Source organism: Cottoperca gobio, chromosome 12 (genome assembly GCF_900634415.1).
Source record: "Cottoperca gobio chromosome 12, fCotGob3.1, whole genome shotgun sequence".
Classification (NCBI taxonomy): domain Eukaryota; kingdom Metazoa; phylum Chordata; class Actinopteri; order Perciformes; family Bovichtidae; genus Cottoperca; species Cottoperca gobio.
The window spans coordinates 13,800,850-13,818,119 of NC_041366.1; the positions used below are offsets into that span (position 1 = coordinate 13,800,850).

At 40.8% G+C, this 17,270-nt stretch overlaps 1 protein-coding gene across 1 annotated transcript in view; it reads right to left on the reverse strand.

The window, feature by feature from the left end:
* The window catches only part of pappaa (pregnancy-associated plasma protein A, pappalysin 1a), an 80,286-nt gene that overhangs the window by 15,581 nt on the left and 47,435 nt on the right, over window positions 1-17,270 (reverse strand). Inside the window, exons 11-19 of the mRNA XM_029444833.1 lie at window positions 15,134-15,244; window positions 14,789-14,924; window positions 14,227-14,440; window positions 10,445-10,619; window positions 3,261-3,444; window positions 2,631-2,832; window positions 2,260-2,494; window positions 1,377-1,524; window positions 1,143-1,258 (exon numbers count right to left, since the gene is read on the reverse strand). Of these exons, the coding sequence (XP_029300693.1) occupies window positions 1,143-1,258; window positions 1,377-1,524; window positions 2,260-2,494; window positions 2,631-2,832; window positions 3,261-3,444; window positions 10,445-10,619; window positions 14,227-14,440; window positions 14,789-14,924; window positions 15,134-15,244 (1,521 nt within the window). The remainder of the gene's footprint in view (window positions 1-1,142; window positions 1,259-1,376; window positions 1,525-2,259; window positions 2,495-2,630; window positions 2,833-3,260; window positions 3,445-10,444; window positions 10,620-14,226; window positions 14,441-14,788; window positions 14,925-15,133; window positions 15,245-17,270) is intronic.

Genomic DNA, 17,270 nt, shown 5'->3' on the forward strand with positions numbered 1-17,270 from the left:
ATTACCACTGAGCACAAATCATATCAATTACACAAATCAATGATAAACAGATCATTTCATGTCCACGTGGCCCAAGCCACCCCTCTCTGCCGACATCCACCACAAAAAGCTGCTGACTCAGTGTGACTCTGAAACAAAAACAAAAGGAGTTGTAGGGAAATAAAATACAGTGCGAAATACAATGTGTTCCTTTACTCGGCAGTGGCTTCTCTCTTCCCCTTCTCTGGTTACAAAACTTGAAGCTCAGATCTTTCTCTGACTCAACAGCTAAAAGGGCATTAAGCTGACAACAAACACTTAAAATAAATTGCACATCATCGACATTAATCAACTTAAAAGGGGAGAGTGAAATTAGAAGAGTAGGGGTTGTCTAGTACTCTTTACACACACACACACACACACACACACACACACACGCACACACACGTGTACACACCATTGCCCTAGATCCGCCTCTTGACCCCACCCACAAGCTTCATAAAATCCCAAATGTCACCATGGGGGATGGGGTGGCAATCCCACAGGGACAAGGTGTACAGTTCTGTGTTTAATGACCTTCCCCAAAATAACCTCTAACCCCTGTATTTTGGTATCTGTCAGTTTAAGCAAACAGTGCTTAATCAGTAACAGTCTGTAGCTTTGAGTTATATCTAAAACAAATGAGTTCATTAACCAGTGAGCGTCATAGGTTTATTTTAGAAAAGTGCAGGGATTACTGATGACAAGCCACTTGATACAGTTTTACAAATCACTCGTAATGGTAGTGGTGGTACAGTTTGTTTTGTTTAGTTTTTTCACCCAATTTCTGGTTAAGACGCATACATGGGAAATTGAACGGTACAAATCTCAGTGTAGGGATAATACTTCATTCCAAGAGAGGCTTTGCAGCTTTTTATGTCTCCCAAGAAGGTATTTGAAATGTTATATTAGAGGACAAGGATGCAAGAGGGTGGCAGCATGTTTTCACACCACTAATTAAAAATAGAATTAAAATGTTTGAAGGCATTTTGCATTGTGGGTAATAGATCCAGGATGTAGACACAATATGTGAAATTCCTTACAGAAGTCTTGTGGATCGCAGAACTTTGCGAAGTGCGTCTGTCAGAGCTGTGAGGTGGACACAAACACACGCACAAACTTACCTTGACTTTGTGCGGGTTCCTCCAGTGCTCTTTAAGTACACTTTCTACCGTCATGTTACTAGGGAGGATCACCACGTCGTTGCTGCTCTCTCTGCACGTCAGCTCACACTCCTCACCTGTGTGTGTGTGAGAGAAACAGACAAACAAAAGCAATAAAAGTATGTAGTAAGTAAAAAGTCAGCAGTAAGAAAACTTGAATTGTTATAATACAATAGTAAATGTGTGTATACAGACCTATGCCGTGTCCTCGCTTGCATGAGTACTGTAGGCTGTGATGGAGGTTTTGAGGTAAAGAACACTGGCCTTTGCTGTGTGAGCATAGGCGGAACGACCCTGTCCAGTTTCCATCCTTCCTACAGCGGATCACATTGGACCCAGAGCCCTGAAAAGAACACATATAGTGACAGGCAAACAATTATACACTCACATTGACACGCAAACACAAGCAGGCCAAGGACATTGAGATGGCATCCCGTTGCAAAGGGGGAAATACAATCCAACTTTTATCAGGCATCTAACCCACAACGCCTTAGAGGCAGAACAGATTAAAAGGTGTATACATTTCAAAAGTCTGTGGCAGCAGGACTATTCTGGAAATCAATAGCAATCTAATTAGCATGGCGTCAAATTGAGTAGGGCTAAGGGAGACAGGGAGAGAAACAGCCAGGGAGAGACGAGCAATCAGGCAGCGAGGGCAGCGTAAGAAGTATCAGATCAAAGACGGCGAGGATAGTGAGTGCATTTGAGAAAACTTGCTTCTTTTATGCGTTAACTTTGCATCCTATCATCAGCTATCATGAGTATGTTATACCTATGTGGTATTAGATAAAAGTATGTCCACAATAATGTGTTTTAAACAAACAATATTTAAAGAAACATGACTAATACGGCATCGTGAAGGTGCTTAATATCCAACTGCTTCTAATGAATTATTCAGTATTTGTTTTGTTTATATTATCCAATACTTTTGTGCCATGTTGAGCCCAAAAAGTGATCAACACTGGGGATACAAAGACGGGAGAAAAAGAGAGAATGTCTACTTTTTATACACATGACGAAAAGAAGACATACATTTAGGTAAAGCAAGAATAGAAAGAGAGGAAAGAGATGGACAGACCTGCTTGCATGGAGCGTGCAGCAGCCTCACCGTATGGGCAGAGCCTCCTGTGGCCACGATAGCAGTATTACCGGCAGGATCAGAGCAGTTGAGTCTGCATACGCTGTCAAAGCGGAAACCATCAGTGCAGTGATAGGAGCCGTGGAAGATGGGAGGCGGGGGATCACAAGTAACTGGCTCGCATGCCCCCTCTAGCCAGCTGCCATCCTCCGTGCACTGCCGCTTAAACGCACGCCTAAAGGGGAAGGAGATGTTTAACATTTAGACTTGTGGGTTTTGTGCGATGAGGTTTATATATAGGTTAATATATATAAAACAGAAACTAATTGGAAACATTTCTGATGAAGAACAAAAAAAAATATGTTCTGTACCTTTTAGGCTTGTTGGTGACATGGTATCCTGGCTTGCACTTGTACTTGCAGAGCGAGCCCACTTTGAGGCCTGTCTCGTTGCAGCGCTTGGTCTGCAGCACAGCATTGGGCACAGGAGGAGGGGCTGGGCAGCGAAGCTCACACAGAGCCTCTGGGAAGGACCAGAGACCATCTTCTAGGCAGGTAAGAGTATTGTTTGTACCTGAGGAGAAAGGGGTAGACGAAAAAAGAAAATCAGTGTTGGTTATTGAATTTGAATAAAAAAAAAAGACAAAAAAATTAAGAAACTCATCGACAATTAAGTGACTGAAATGAAAATGAATAAAATAATTCCAAAATCCTGTAACCCTGACTGTCACTTATTCCGATCTGGATGTTATGCATTATGGGTAAAGGTTTTAAAATGTAAAAAAAAAAGGTATATGTGCGTCAAAGACCATTTATTCCTGAAAAATATAGAAATAATTAGGATTAAATTGGTAAAAATCAAAAGGCAAAATCTTATAATTAATTAATTATTAACCTCTGTTAACCTTTCAATCTAATCTCATGGACCCTAAATATAACGGCCTGAAAACATGTAGGCCCTCTCGCTGCCTTGATGTGTGCTTGCTCCGCTAAGCATCTCACCTACGAGCTGGGCAGGTTCTCGACACAGAAAGGTGCTCTTCTTGCCGTAGGTGGTGCCCTCAGGGAATTTGAAATGGGCAGGATGAACATGGTATTTGTCTGGCAGACCACAGTCCACAGGCTCACAGGACACCTGTTTGTTCCACTTCCCATTTGCACAGGTTATAGTCACTGTAGAGTCCGACTGGAAGATAAGACAAGATATCAAGTGAGTGTCACAGATGTATTGAAGTAGGCTATATGCATAAGTGTGCTTTGACACAAACATTCATTTGCGAATTGATGTGACAGATTGATGTCCAGCACACACATTACTAATGTTTACCTCGCAAAAAAATCACTACACCAATCCAACACGTCTCCAATCATTGTATCTAGCAAAGCTTGACCGTGCTTAGTTTACTGTATCTCAGTTAGCTTTACAGGCTATCCAGGAGCTCAAGTAACGGCTGATAGCATTTGTATAGTCAAGTCATTCAACTCAGACATGTGATATCCAACAACTGCACAATCATCCCAAACACAAAACAGATTGACAACAAGTCAGAGTCGAGAGAAAGAGAATATTCCAGGACTGGAATGCCAACTGTATGCCGGCGCATACCAAAATTTGTCAGAGTCCAAATACGTCCAACTTTTCATCGGATCGGAAAAGTGAACATATACAGATACGCATGTCTAACCTATTGATATCGTATCACTTACTTATACAAAATGTATCAGACGAATGCCCAACAAATGCATAATGTATACAAAGATATGGCGAATACAAAATATCGGCAACACGCTGGTTTACGTAGATATAAGGTAAGGTACAAGTAGTATTCGTTAAGAGCTCACTGTGTTACGCTGGGGTGCGTTGTTGAACGCTGATGTTTTGAGCATGTTCAAAATTACTGGACGTACCCGACGTGCATTACGTGACGTTAGACATACGTGAATACGGACGTGAATATTTACCTACGTGAATACCTACGTGACTACGTGAGAGGTACGTTAGATATAGGCTACGTCGGCTGACGGTGAATCCTACAGCCAATGTATTGATAACGAGTGGATACCCTATTCCTACCCTATGTTAAGATTATGCCTGACGACGGAGTAACTTATTAAAAGTGTTTCTACAGTACAGCTAGCGTTCAGCATGTTAGCCGTTCTCCAGCATCAGCATGACGTGAACCAGATGGCACTTTTCCAGCTCCGTTGTCCAGACGCTCTGATACGTTTTAAATAAGTAAGTGATACGCTATCAATGTTTGACATACGTATAATAATTTGTTATGTATTCGTTATGTATACGTCAGCTACAACACCGCTGTGGAAAAGTTGGACGTATTTGGACTCTGACACATTTTGAGCTAATTTTCATATACGCCGGCATGTTTCTGTCATACGGATATGTGTGACAGGGCCTTGAGTTTTTGTGTAATCATGAAACTAACAAAGTAGTTATATTCACTGAATAGTTGACATTTCTGAGATGTGACTTTTACACCAACTACAATTATATTCAGGTATTGATTAAATAGTGCTATGGTTGCAATTTTTCTTAAGTTAACTGTGCTGCATGGTGCAGTAATTGACAGAAGTCAACTATGAAATTGAACAAAAGAACAAAAAACAACTTTTCAAGTTTGTCTGCAAAATGGCAGACTGCCTCACATTTTCATACGTACAAAGTGCATCCTGTGCGACTAGGTCCTTAAATGTTGTTGGAATGTGGGAGGAAACTGGAGGAAACTGGAGAACCCAGAGGAAATCCACACATGGGGCGAACATGAAAACTCTGCAAGAAAATGGACTCAGGCCAGGAGTCAAACCCAACGGTGGTAACTCTACCATGACAAACAAAGACAAGCTCAAGTCTACAGCACGATTTAGGATCTAGTAGAATAAATTAACATCCCTTCCATTCCCTATCATTGAAAGAAGCCCCTGATAGAAACAGCAGCCATTCATGCTACTGCTGAAGGAGCTATGACCTAGCAAGGTCTCACGGAGGCTGGCAAAGGCCACAGGTATTGCATTAACCATTCCTGTTCAAGCATGATGAGAAGATTGTGAATAGAACATAGCATTTAGGACCAGGTATTTGCTGGTCTACTGTACTGTATGAGTTCCTGGGAACCGAAATGGCATTCAGAAATTTTCTAAAATATCACAATTCAAAACAACAATTTCTTGTTCCTGGTTTTTTTCCCCACCAGAAACATTTCCTGAACATAAGTCTATTTTCTATTAGAAATAGCTCCGATTCCTGTAAATGATTTGGCTTGTGGCATATTTGCAGAGATGAGTCCAAAATGGGGAGCCACTGAATCATCCAAACCTCAACTGTTTTCATCCTATGCCATTAAATAGCACCATGTAACGCAACAGGAATGCTTAAATTGATAGCGGTGCCAAGAAATTTCACAACAAAGCTGTAAGAGCTCAATCATTTTGACTTTTCCCTCTCTGAACAAAAAAAAGGGAAACCTGTGTTTTTGGTTGACCGTAATTACCCATGTTAAAGAGTGGCCAAATTCTAAGGCCACACAAGCTGGACTTGGTTAGCATTACATATCTATTGCTTCATAACATTCTCTCTTCCCATGTATTTCTATCTTTCATCTTGATCCCATTATATGATACTGCATAACAGTATCAAGTTCCCTTAAAATAAATAACCTCCTTTCATATTTGGATATCCAACAAAGTAACATATGCATCGCATGTGAGTGCCTGCTGAAAAATAACTGGGTGTAGAGTTGAAGGAGTCAATCTTGATGGGAGGTTGTGAACAAAGTCTGCATGGAAGAAATGTGGAAGGATCCATTTAGTGTTAATGTGCTGACTGTAAATATGTGTGCAAATGGAATGTTAAGTAAGTTTGTGAAATGGTTTGTGAAGTGGTGTTAAGTTACAAGTTTTGCCCGACATGTGTGTAAAAGTGTGGTCAAATGAATGTGCACACAAACACACATTTACGTACATCTCCCATGAGTTGTTTTCGCATTTAATCAAGCATGTATCCCCAAGTGTGTAAGCGTATAAAGGCTCGTATGCCTGTGTGTACACTATGTGTGTAAATGTGTGGGAATTTTCCTTCCTGTAAAAAATTTACAGCTGACTATTTTTCTTCCAGAAGCAATTTTAACAACCTTTGGCTACTCTGCCTAATTCAAGCCAGACAGACTAACAGACAAATGAACTGACAGACTGACGGCCTCTTCTTTAATCTTAGGGGATTGCTTTAGCTCGGATGGCACACAAACACATTAGCATGTAGAAAAAGAATAGTAATAACACAGAGTTGTCCATTGATAGCTAGAGTTATTACAGTATTGCTTCGTAGAGGAATTAAGTATAATTCATTATTGTCTAGTCCTCATGGAAAAGCCCTTTTGAAACAGTGCTGCTTTAGAAACTAGGATTACTCACATAGATTTTGCTTAAAGGCTTACAAGGGTGAAGACCAGTGCAGGTATCCCCTGCTGCGGCACTATCAGAACAGAATAAGACTCGGCGCAGCATGAAAGCAGGATGCCCTTCCATGACCCCCAGCACAGGGGGAGTAAAGGTAAGAAGTGACAAACAAAAATAGCCCCAGTGAAACATTTCCTTGTGAAACAGAATATTCGGGTGGCGTTCGGTTATGAGAATGATTGAAAACACTTCAAATGGTGACATGTGTTTAGTATGTAACACGAGCTGAATGAACAATTGACACCGGGACACACACAGAAGTTAGAAGTTAGAACTAGAAGTATTTTTCTTAAACATTGAATAGTCAAAACCAAACAAGCAATGTTTAAAGTTACAAAAACATCCATAGGTATCGTTTATTTGTTTACCATTTTAGTTCCTAGAATAAGATCTTAAAGTTGATTTAGGTTATAGTTTATTAATTCCCACTCTGGTATTTGTCCTCTGCATTCGACCCATCCTTACTAGCACCTCTCGATCGGCTCCAGCTCTCAGGTCAGTGCCTTGATGAAGGTCAAAGGCAAGAGCATTTCTACTACAGTACCTTACAGAAAACTGGAGCACACACAGTAAAGCCATGCATGAGAACATCATAACGTCTGCAATTGGGAGGCCATAAAACATCTTTTATGGCAGTTTTTTTAAACTGAGCTTGGCTGACTGCCCACTCGAATGAATACGATCAAAATAATATGCTGATAGCCATTTAGACCTTAAATGTATATTGGATGTAATGGCTCACATTATACCAGTTATTTCTAAACTGTTTGCAACATTGCTTTGATAAGATCTGAAGAGGGTGTTTTAGTCATAAGAGTAAAGCGGATGGGCGACCATGTAGTGGGCAGGTAATGGTGGTTTATGTTCTATGGTGGAAAGTTGTAAAACATATATAGAGCCTGTTAAAGGAGAAGTCAATGTGAAAAAAAAACTTTATTTTTTAGTGCCAGCGCTCAGTGTTCCATTGGCATTTTAAAGAGAGAGACAACGATAGGGAAAACAGACAATAAAACAAACATATACAAATTAACCAAAAGATGGAAACAGATTTGTTCTGAAGATAGCATTATCTAATAATTCCCAGAACCAGTGAGACAAGAATGTACAAGATTGTGCTTCACGCTGCACTTTTCAACCCTGGTGTTGAGGTGTGTGTGTGTCTTTTTTTAAGCTCTTGTGTTACTGAAAACAAGAAGAGGGGAAATAATTAAGACAGAGAGGATAAAGAAAATCTAAAGTAAAGTTTTTTGTGCATTTCATTTAGAATCTGGCTGGATCCTTTGACTACTGGCCCTTTGACTAATTCCAATGACTGCTTGACATGAAGCACATTTTCTTACATCTGTCTTTCTCGACATCTCAAATGGATGGCCCGAATGTTTCTTTCAAGTCTTTATTGTACTATTTGTCCAATTCCGCCCTGCAGTCGTACAGTTTAGTTTATCACAGATGTGGTGCAGTTGCTGTCAAAGAAAAAACATAAGTTTTCCCCGCTGGATTCTACAGCTTGCAGTAAAAACCTGCTTCAAAATATTGCATTCTGCTGTCAAAACTAAGGAAAATAAATGTCAAAATTGATGGTTTACACTGATTGGACAAACACAGTTTACAGTAAACGGTGCCCATTGAGAGTTTCTGCGTTCCAACTTAAAGTACAAAGGCTTTCGGGAGGAGATTTTCTACTGCTCCTGGAGGGACACGCAACTGGTGAAATAGTTGTTCACTCTTTAAGAAAAAAAACACTAGACATGAAATGGATCAACAAGCTAATAATATAAAGCCCTCCTGCTATGACAGCCAGGGTGAGTAAAAATGGTAATTATAAACATTATTCAGTCTGCACATCTAGTTTGCAACATCACATTTTTACCAGTGGCATGCCAGCTGAGCGCAGTGATTTACTCGTCCTGACTGACATTATATGGCTATTATATGAGCTTAAAATGATTTTCGGGGAGCATAATTTCATCAAATGAATTGCAAAATGTCATTTGATATTGAACCAACAAACAAAACTGACCAGATGCGTTTTAATAGAATGAATGGATGCTAAAAGGTTATTCATAAATAACATGTCCTCTAAATACCTTTGAACTGTCAGTCATCATTTGCGGCAAACCTTCAAAGTCCAAAAACTTATATTTGGCACAGCACTACTTTGTTTTCTATTCTCTCCTGCCCCCCCCCCCCCCCCCCACCCCCTCCTCTGTACTTTCCTGCCTCTCCCTCTCTGAAAAGCATAATTTATAACTAAATGAATTGACATTGATGAATAGCCACAATAGTGGACTGTCAATCAAAATCGAATGCAATTAGAAGTTTGTGCAAACTCAATGCACAAACTATTCTCCTAGTGTGTGTACATACAGCATGTATGGATGTGGATGTAAATGTGCTTCCCTGCATGTACACACACACACACACACACACACACACACACACACACACACACACACACACATATATATTATAAATGTGCTTATTTCTGTGTGCAGATAGTGGAAGGCATAGGGACAGCTGAATGACTGCGTGGTTCTAGAAACCCTCCAATTATGACGACTTACAGATCCCAGCAACAGCAATGTGAAAACAAGGTCAGAATCCTGACCGAATACCAAAAAAAAAGAAAAGAAAAAACCTTTCTTCTACTCTTCTCTCTGCCTCAAAAACACACCTCCGCAGTTCCAGACTGAAATACATATAAGAACAACATTTTCCTTGTTCTCTGAACCTCCCATCTCTCTGAGGGAGCATTAATAGATTGTCTTGCAGACTTCTTTACAGAGCCGTGGAGAAGGATAAAGCGTTTATATGGTCTTTACAGCAGCTTGGCCCCAATCCAAAAGGTTTACGATGCGGTGTCAACTACCCTGTTTGTTTGTTTACTTGTGGTGTGCACGCATCTGTGTATACTGTATACTGTATCTGTCCGCATCCGTGTCCTGTTTGTGCAGGAGATTGTCTCTACTTTACTGTATGTGTGTTGGTATCGACATGGAAGCATTTAATGTGTGCTGCTGCGAGAGAGCAGTAGCAAATTCTCTGCCCTATAACAGAGACTTCAATGTGTGCGAAATGAGCAATGATGGAGCGAGGGAGGGAGAGGGAGCAGACACTATGCAATGATGTCATCGTCCCGGTGGAGTAGCTGTACAAAGTGACTGGTGCAGCACGCTCAGCAAGAGACTAAACACTATTATGTCTGTGCTAGTATGGAATTTGTGCTGTGTGTGTGTGTGTGCATGCATGCGAGTGTGACAATGTGTGTGTGTGTGTGTGTGTGTGTGTGTGTGTGTGTGTGTGTGTGTGTGTATATATATATGTGTAGCAAGCAAGAGGAGGAGACTGTGGCAAATCCAGTCCTCAGTGCTGCACTCATCTACCTGGATGTTCATGATGTCATCCTCCCTGGAGGCTTGCCGTGCCAAGCCCAGTTTTTGCAGGTGACAAAGTAAATGCAGAGATAGAGAGGAGAGCTGAAAGAAAGCGTGTTTGCACTTCTCTCATATGGCTATTTGTGTACTTGAGTTTGCATCAATGCATGTTCATGTGTGCATTCACAAATGCATGTTTGCACGCATGGTCCCATATGCTGCAGAAATGCTTTTGCACTTAAGCATTTGCATGTGTACATTTATGCACTCATGTTCCTCTTTGTGCACGGAGCTCTCTGACTGCCTGTGTGTATTTAAACACGTGTGTAGCAGCGTGTTTACCTGGCTCTTGATGATGTCATCGTCCTGGTGGATTTGCAGGACGTATCCAGAGTTGCAGTAGATGGTGCAGCGGTCTCCATTGTAGAAGTGGCGGCCAGGGCTACTGCACTTGAGCTCTGCATTGCGGATTAAGGGTTCCTGGCAGTCAATGGCTTCGCACGAATAATGTACACAACTACAAGGGAGAATGTGAGAGAGGGAGAGAGAGAAAAAAAGAAACTAAAAACCACATTTAAAGTTATAACCAACATAAATTTAATGTATAAAATAACACTGCAGACACTCAAACATGGAAGCAGTCACACATTTTCTCACACACAGAAAAGCATTGAGTAAACCACATCCATCCATCAATGACTGTTTAACATATCAAATCAATAAACCACATGGAGAAAAGATTGCCATATTATGCTATGCGCATGAAAGGGGTGTCTGCATGTGCACACACACGGCAGAGTGCAGTTTGTGAATTAAGAGCGACAGGATATATTATGTGCGGGCTACAATGGCAGAGTTTGGCCACAGCTTTATGTTGGTAGACTGATGGAGAAGGCATTTAATGCTCTTGGAAGGCTTGGATGCCCAAGGCACCTTTTTATAACAGTCCACATTCTACAGTATAGGGTTCCCCTATGAAGCCGAAGGAGAGAGAAGGAGAGGAAGAGAGGAAGGTATGGGGGCACAGAGAGAGGATGAAAGAAAATACAGGTCTGGAGAAACATTGTTAAACTCATTCCTGCAAGAATGGAATCTATAGTTTGCAGAAAAACAAATGGATGAAAAGAGCAGACAGAATATTTCACTCAAATTATAAATGACACAAACCTTCTATGCAGCTAGATTATGACTCATGTCCATTGTTCTACCTCACTGTCCCTCCCATTAAAAAGAAGTTGGCATTAAAAGAAAGCAAACGTCAAATCAAATGAGCTCTTTGTAAAATTCTAAGTTTAGAATTAAAATGCTCATGTTAATAAAATTGTAAGTTGAGCAGGTGAAAAACAGTTTATAAAGCACAAGAGCAGCAGTCCCTCACGTCGAGGCTTTTTAAGGACAAACTAGGGAAGCCTAAGCCTCCTCTGTGGCCACTTTGGCTTGGAACAAAATCTCTTTGTGGTTTCTTGCTAGTCACTCTGGAATTTCTGACATACAGTAAATTACAATTAACTACCTGTAAAACTATCCTCTTCCCCTGTGGATGAGAAGTACAGCATACAGCGCAATAGAATAGTAAGTATGACAAAAAGAAGAAAAAACGTATAAAAACAGAACTCCAACAATTCTCCATGTAGTAAGAGGTGATACGTGATGAAAAAATAGTGCAAAAGACAAGCATGGAACATAAAACTGAGTCATGTTAATAGCTTCTGTTGTTAACAACTCAGGGAAAAAGGGATGTGGTGTTTTGTGGAGGCATAAGTATTACGGGAAATGTGCTGCTTAGCCCAGGAGAATGAGAGAATGAAAGCGGGAGCAGGAGGCACCGAAAGGGGAGAATTAAGGAGAAGGAGACGGCAAAGAGTTAGAGGGAAAGGAAGATGACGTGAAAAGTAAAGGATGAGAAGACAGCATGGGATAACATTTTGATCAAGGGGAGGAGGAGGGGAGATCTGGAAAAGCAAGGAAAGGGAATGGAATAAGGAAGAAGGGAAGACAGAAAGATGTGGATATAGAGAAGTGCGATATAGACAACAGAACGCAGACGATAAATTGGAGACGATTGAAAAGAAGAAACAGATCGATGAAAAAGACAAAGAGACCGAGCCGGGATTCTTTACTGATGTTGTAAGGACAGAACGGTAAATAATAACTGATCCGAATAATATTTAATAATATTCAGCCTGTAGCGTGTTCAAGTCAAATTGTCTGAAAGATTAGCGGGCATGTCTGGTTGACTTGCCCTCATAAAAACACATTTATTTTCAGGAGCCTCCGGAAATTAGATGAAGTGTGAGAGAATATGAAAGATAGGAAAGTCACGAGAACTCTGGGAGAAAGCAACTAGTCCGACAACAATTTCATGGCTGGTGCAAATACACAGCAAATTTCTAATCTATTTAGGTGCTCTTGGATGTTTCACTTGTGGATGGCACACAACAAAAGCCACAAACAGCTCTATCTCTCTGCACAGACCCCCGAGCATCCATTCTGTGTGCATTGTGGTGTTCATTAGTGCACTTCTTGTTGAAAGGGTTTGTGGGAGCATCATCAGTATGAATTGTGTCATGCATGACAGTGGTGTGGAAATTGGGAAAATTGGGACTCGTTGTGCGTGTGTGGTCTGGTTTAACTATGTTTGTGAGGAGTGAATTGACATCATATGGTTAGTAGTTCAAATTAAAAAGGTACTGGAGACTCAAAACATTTACATTTGTAGCTGAAAAGGTGTTAATTGTTTATTCAGGGTCTTGCCAACAGCTCTTAGAAATGGTTTGGATAACTGTTTAGGGCTTTAAAAATACATTTTATCATCTTTATTTCCTTCAGATGCTAGGTTTTCAGCTGTTACGCATTGTTCCGTCGTAAACAGAGACATTCCAAATATGGAGTACTGCTCGACCCTAGGGAAGCACTTCTGATGCCTGATTGACAGGTCATTTATTTAAATAACTATTTAGAGTTGTGAAAATGGAGACTGACAACCTCAATGTTGCTGAGCCATACTGAACAATGCCAAAGTGATTTGGCAAGTTTGGCAAGACTTTTAAAAATAAAAAGGACTATTTGTATGCAGTGTGTGTGTGTGTGTGTGTGTGTGTGTGTGTGTGTGTGTGTGTGTGTGTGTGTGTGTGTGTGTGTGTGCACTTCAGCCGAACTCAATACAAACAAACTGCGGTGGTAAACAAGATTTAGTGCTAGAGGCAGCAGCACGGCGGTTCTATTGTTGGAAATTTGCGGAGCTCAGCAACAGGTCCAAATTAATTGCAAATTTCCAGTGATACTATATTTGGTACGGAGAACGTTTTATTGTTATAGCTGTAGCTTTGGGCAGACCTCTAACATTAAACAGCTTCTTAGCCTCATTCATTAACACATGCCTCTCCCTCTCTTTGGCTTAAAAAATGCACACACGGACACAGCTCTTAGCATCTCTAGCCTCTTCTTCTTTTGTTTGGATGGCATCCTTGACTCTCATCTTGTGTGTATGTGTAGTCTGTCCTCTTTCCTGGCACTAGAAAGGCATGTTGTGGTCAAGCTCTTACCACCTGGAAGTTGCTTGCCTGAAAGACTTTCACTAATTACACTTAATATTTATTTTACTGACACTTCTGTCTACTCTGCATATACAGCACATACTGAATGTCTGTCCATCCTGGAAGAGGGATCCCTCTTCTGTATGTTTTGGGGGAGTTTTCTTTATCCGTGACTATAAAGCCCTCTGAGGTTGTGATTATGACAGAATACAGAACTTATTTTGCCATTTCTTGTTATGCTGATTTCATATGGTGCTTTCAATGCATTTCTCAGGTGTATTCGTACACCCGGGTTTAGTTTAAAGAAACTGCTCCTATAATCCTGGTGTATCAAGTTCCATAAGGAAAGTCAAGATAAACTATGGTGATCATCACATGTACACCTATATAGACGTTTGGGGAAAAGCATTATTCTAAATCAAGTTTGTACCTTTAAGGCATGTGTTTCTGTGTGTGGCTTCATGCCCGTTTAGACATGTGTGCACATAATCTTATGATTTCATATGCGTGTCTTTCGTTGCGATGTGTGTGTAACATATGTAGGCCTCATGTTCACCAGTGTTCCATTCCCCATTCCCTCAGACTCACCTCTGGCCCGTTGGGTTGTAGATCTCATTGCTCTGGCAACCACTTATCGTGATGGGGTCGAAGGACTGGAAGGAGCGCAGGCCTACTCCGGAGATGGCCACAAGGCGAGAGGCAAACATCACCTTGATAGCCTTGGTGTGGTAGAAGGCCACTGATAGGTCATGGCTCACTGGGATCACCAAAGGGTTGGTGCGGCAGCTGAGACGCCACTCACCTGGGGAGAAGATATTGGGAATGGAGAAGAGACAAAGTGTATTGAGATTGAGGTGAGGGGAGTGAGATCAGAAGGAATTGGAGTGGCAAACATTAGAAGTGAAGTAGTGGAGAAGAAAAGGCTGGAAAAGAGTGATTCAGTGTTCTAATGAAGACATTTGCATAAGCTGAAAAGACAGATGAGTGTGACATATGCTTAAGGAGGCTTCGCTCAATATTATATCTGATCAACTGTATAAAGCTCTAGTTAGTTACAGTAGCCAAAGCACATTTGAGTCATATTTAGCAATCTGAAGCTGGAGGTGAATTAAAAGGGTTGCAATTTAAAAGTACAGAAGACAGTTCTCACCTAAACTATGGATGCCCTCTTTGGTGTCCACCAGCTGAACAGTGATGTTACACTGCGTCTGGTCAAGGTAGCCAGTCCCATCAGCAGCCAGATGTATAATCACTGCTGCTGCCACCATGGGATGAGAAAAGTGGGCCTGAATGAAGGAGGGAAAAAAGTACCAATCTTCAATAACTGGATTCTACGGCTATTTCTTGAAGTTTTACTCTTTGTTTTTTCCTAATTTGACTCATGTGTCAAAGCATCAATATCAGGTGACAGAAATTAACTATAGTATCCCCAATGAGGAGTGTATTTTCTACAAACACTGCACCAAAATGCATCATTCATTGAGATAGCTCTTACCTTGAGCAGATAGGTATGATATCCCCAGGCTGTCTTATGAGCCTCACGACAGGGGAACCATGCATACTGGGACACTCCGTCTGATAGATCAAACACCTTGGACTGACATGTCTATGGAAACATAAGAGAAAAACAAGGGAATTGGGTGATTTTGTGTGAATCCTTCTCACTAAAGCATGTTTGTTTTTTCACTTTGTAGGCCCAAATATGTTGTTATGTAATAAACATAAACAAGTTAAGATAAAATTGAGGAACACATTTCTTTTCAACTGACAACATTTGTCAAAAAAGCTGTTGCTTAAATGCTTGCTGTTTCTCATCACAACACACCTTAAAAGTAAAGAGCGGTAGGTTCAGGAGAAAACGAGAAAAAACGAAAGAAGAAAAAGGCATTGTCTAAGTATCTAACTAAGTTGTATTTTCCACATACTTAAACAAGCTGTAGTTTGGTTGCTGTTTTGGCCTTAAATGCTTTGAGTCCTGTTTTTCTACAGCTGTCAGATGTTTGTCTGCTGTTTTGGCTGACGTACAGCTGACACGCATTCTGTGCAGTACGGTTTGTTTGTGTCTTGTCAACAAACCCGGCAACCCGTCATGTGCCGCATGTCTCGTATCCCCCGTTTCTCCTTGTCTTTGATTCTCCCTTGTATCAGTCTCTTTGTGTTTTTGTGTTCTCACCTTTTGCTGGCTTTTTAAAACCCTGTCATGCCACACCTGCCCACTAGAAGCCCTCAGAGAGTTTTATGATTTAATGCAGCAACTGATTTTGTCACCTGCAGCTGCACGGCATTAATTCAGAATGCAAATCCCTTTAGATAAAGATTTTGATAGATTTTTTATATTTATATTTGTTTTTCTGAAGTACAGTCTGTGTATTGATAAAAATAGATAAAAAGTAAGATGTAATGTAAGAAGTGCCAGAGTGAAAAATCTGACATTTGAATCAGACAAAATGGTGATATTCATTATTGCTGCTTATAGAAATTATACTGTATTCCTATCAATTGATATGTTAAATTGTAAAGAAAGTATCAAGAATGAATTGACATGAGTAATAAAGAGAGTTGATGTATTCCCAGAGGCTGTGGAATATGGCACCGAGTGTAAACAAGCCAATAGGTATGGTGATTGGCTGCTCAACCTCTCACTCTGTCATCCTATCAGAAGATAATGGAAGAGCAGAGCTTTAAAAAGGACAAGGAATGCATTGAATAAAATAAAAAAACTGCGCTAGTATCCAGTCATCGTAAATTATACGATGTCAAAGTCACCTCATCACTGTGGCTTTGTTGACATACCGAAGAAACAAGGGACCTCCTCTTTGATTTGTGTCCCACACATTATCATCTCATTACGTTAGAATGGTTTGTATGTCAAGGCAAGGAAAAGCAGCAGAAAGATATAAAAAGATAGATGGACACATTGGTAAAAGACTATTGAGCAATACATTACACAGACAAAGGGGAGAGAGGGCACATACCCAAGGACGGTGAGTTTCGCCCGCTGCCCTGAGCTAGTGAAATGAGACACCAGTAACGTGAGAGTTTTGCAAGAGAGGCTACTGTAAAATCCTGCCACCGTGGAAAACTGGCCAGACCAGCTATCTGTCTATATCTGTCTCCTGGATCTGTTGACGTGACCTTTCTGCTCAGAGCTGAAGTGGCAGAAATGAGAAATGCAGGTGACACACACCTGAGATGAGTCTCGCAATGAGACTTTGTCCCAACTTGAGGGGAAGCTCTGTCTCCATTTTGTATTTACAAGAAAGTCATTTAATAAATATTAATACAATAAATACAGTAACTAAATTGAGCGCTCATTTTTACTTTGGCATGTGCAGGGCTTCCCAGAGTTCACATTATTTCCCGGGCTTGACTTAACTAACCACTATGATTTAATGCTGCTAATGAATTGGAGTCAAGAGGAGCTGGTTTCCATTGTTACCTTTTTTCTCACAGGGAAGGTGACAAAACCCTTTCCATGTGCAAACTGATGAATTATTCATGTACACACAGGTGGCACTAGCTACAGCTTCCAACACCTATTCTCCCCTCATCCTTTCCCACCCCCCATCTCTTGGTGTGTTTTTCTAACAACCCACTGTTCAAGACAGACTGCTTGGCTTGCCGAAAGCCCC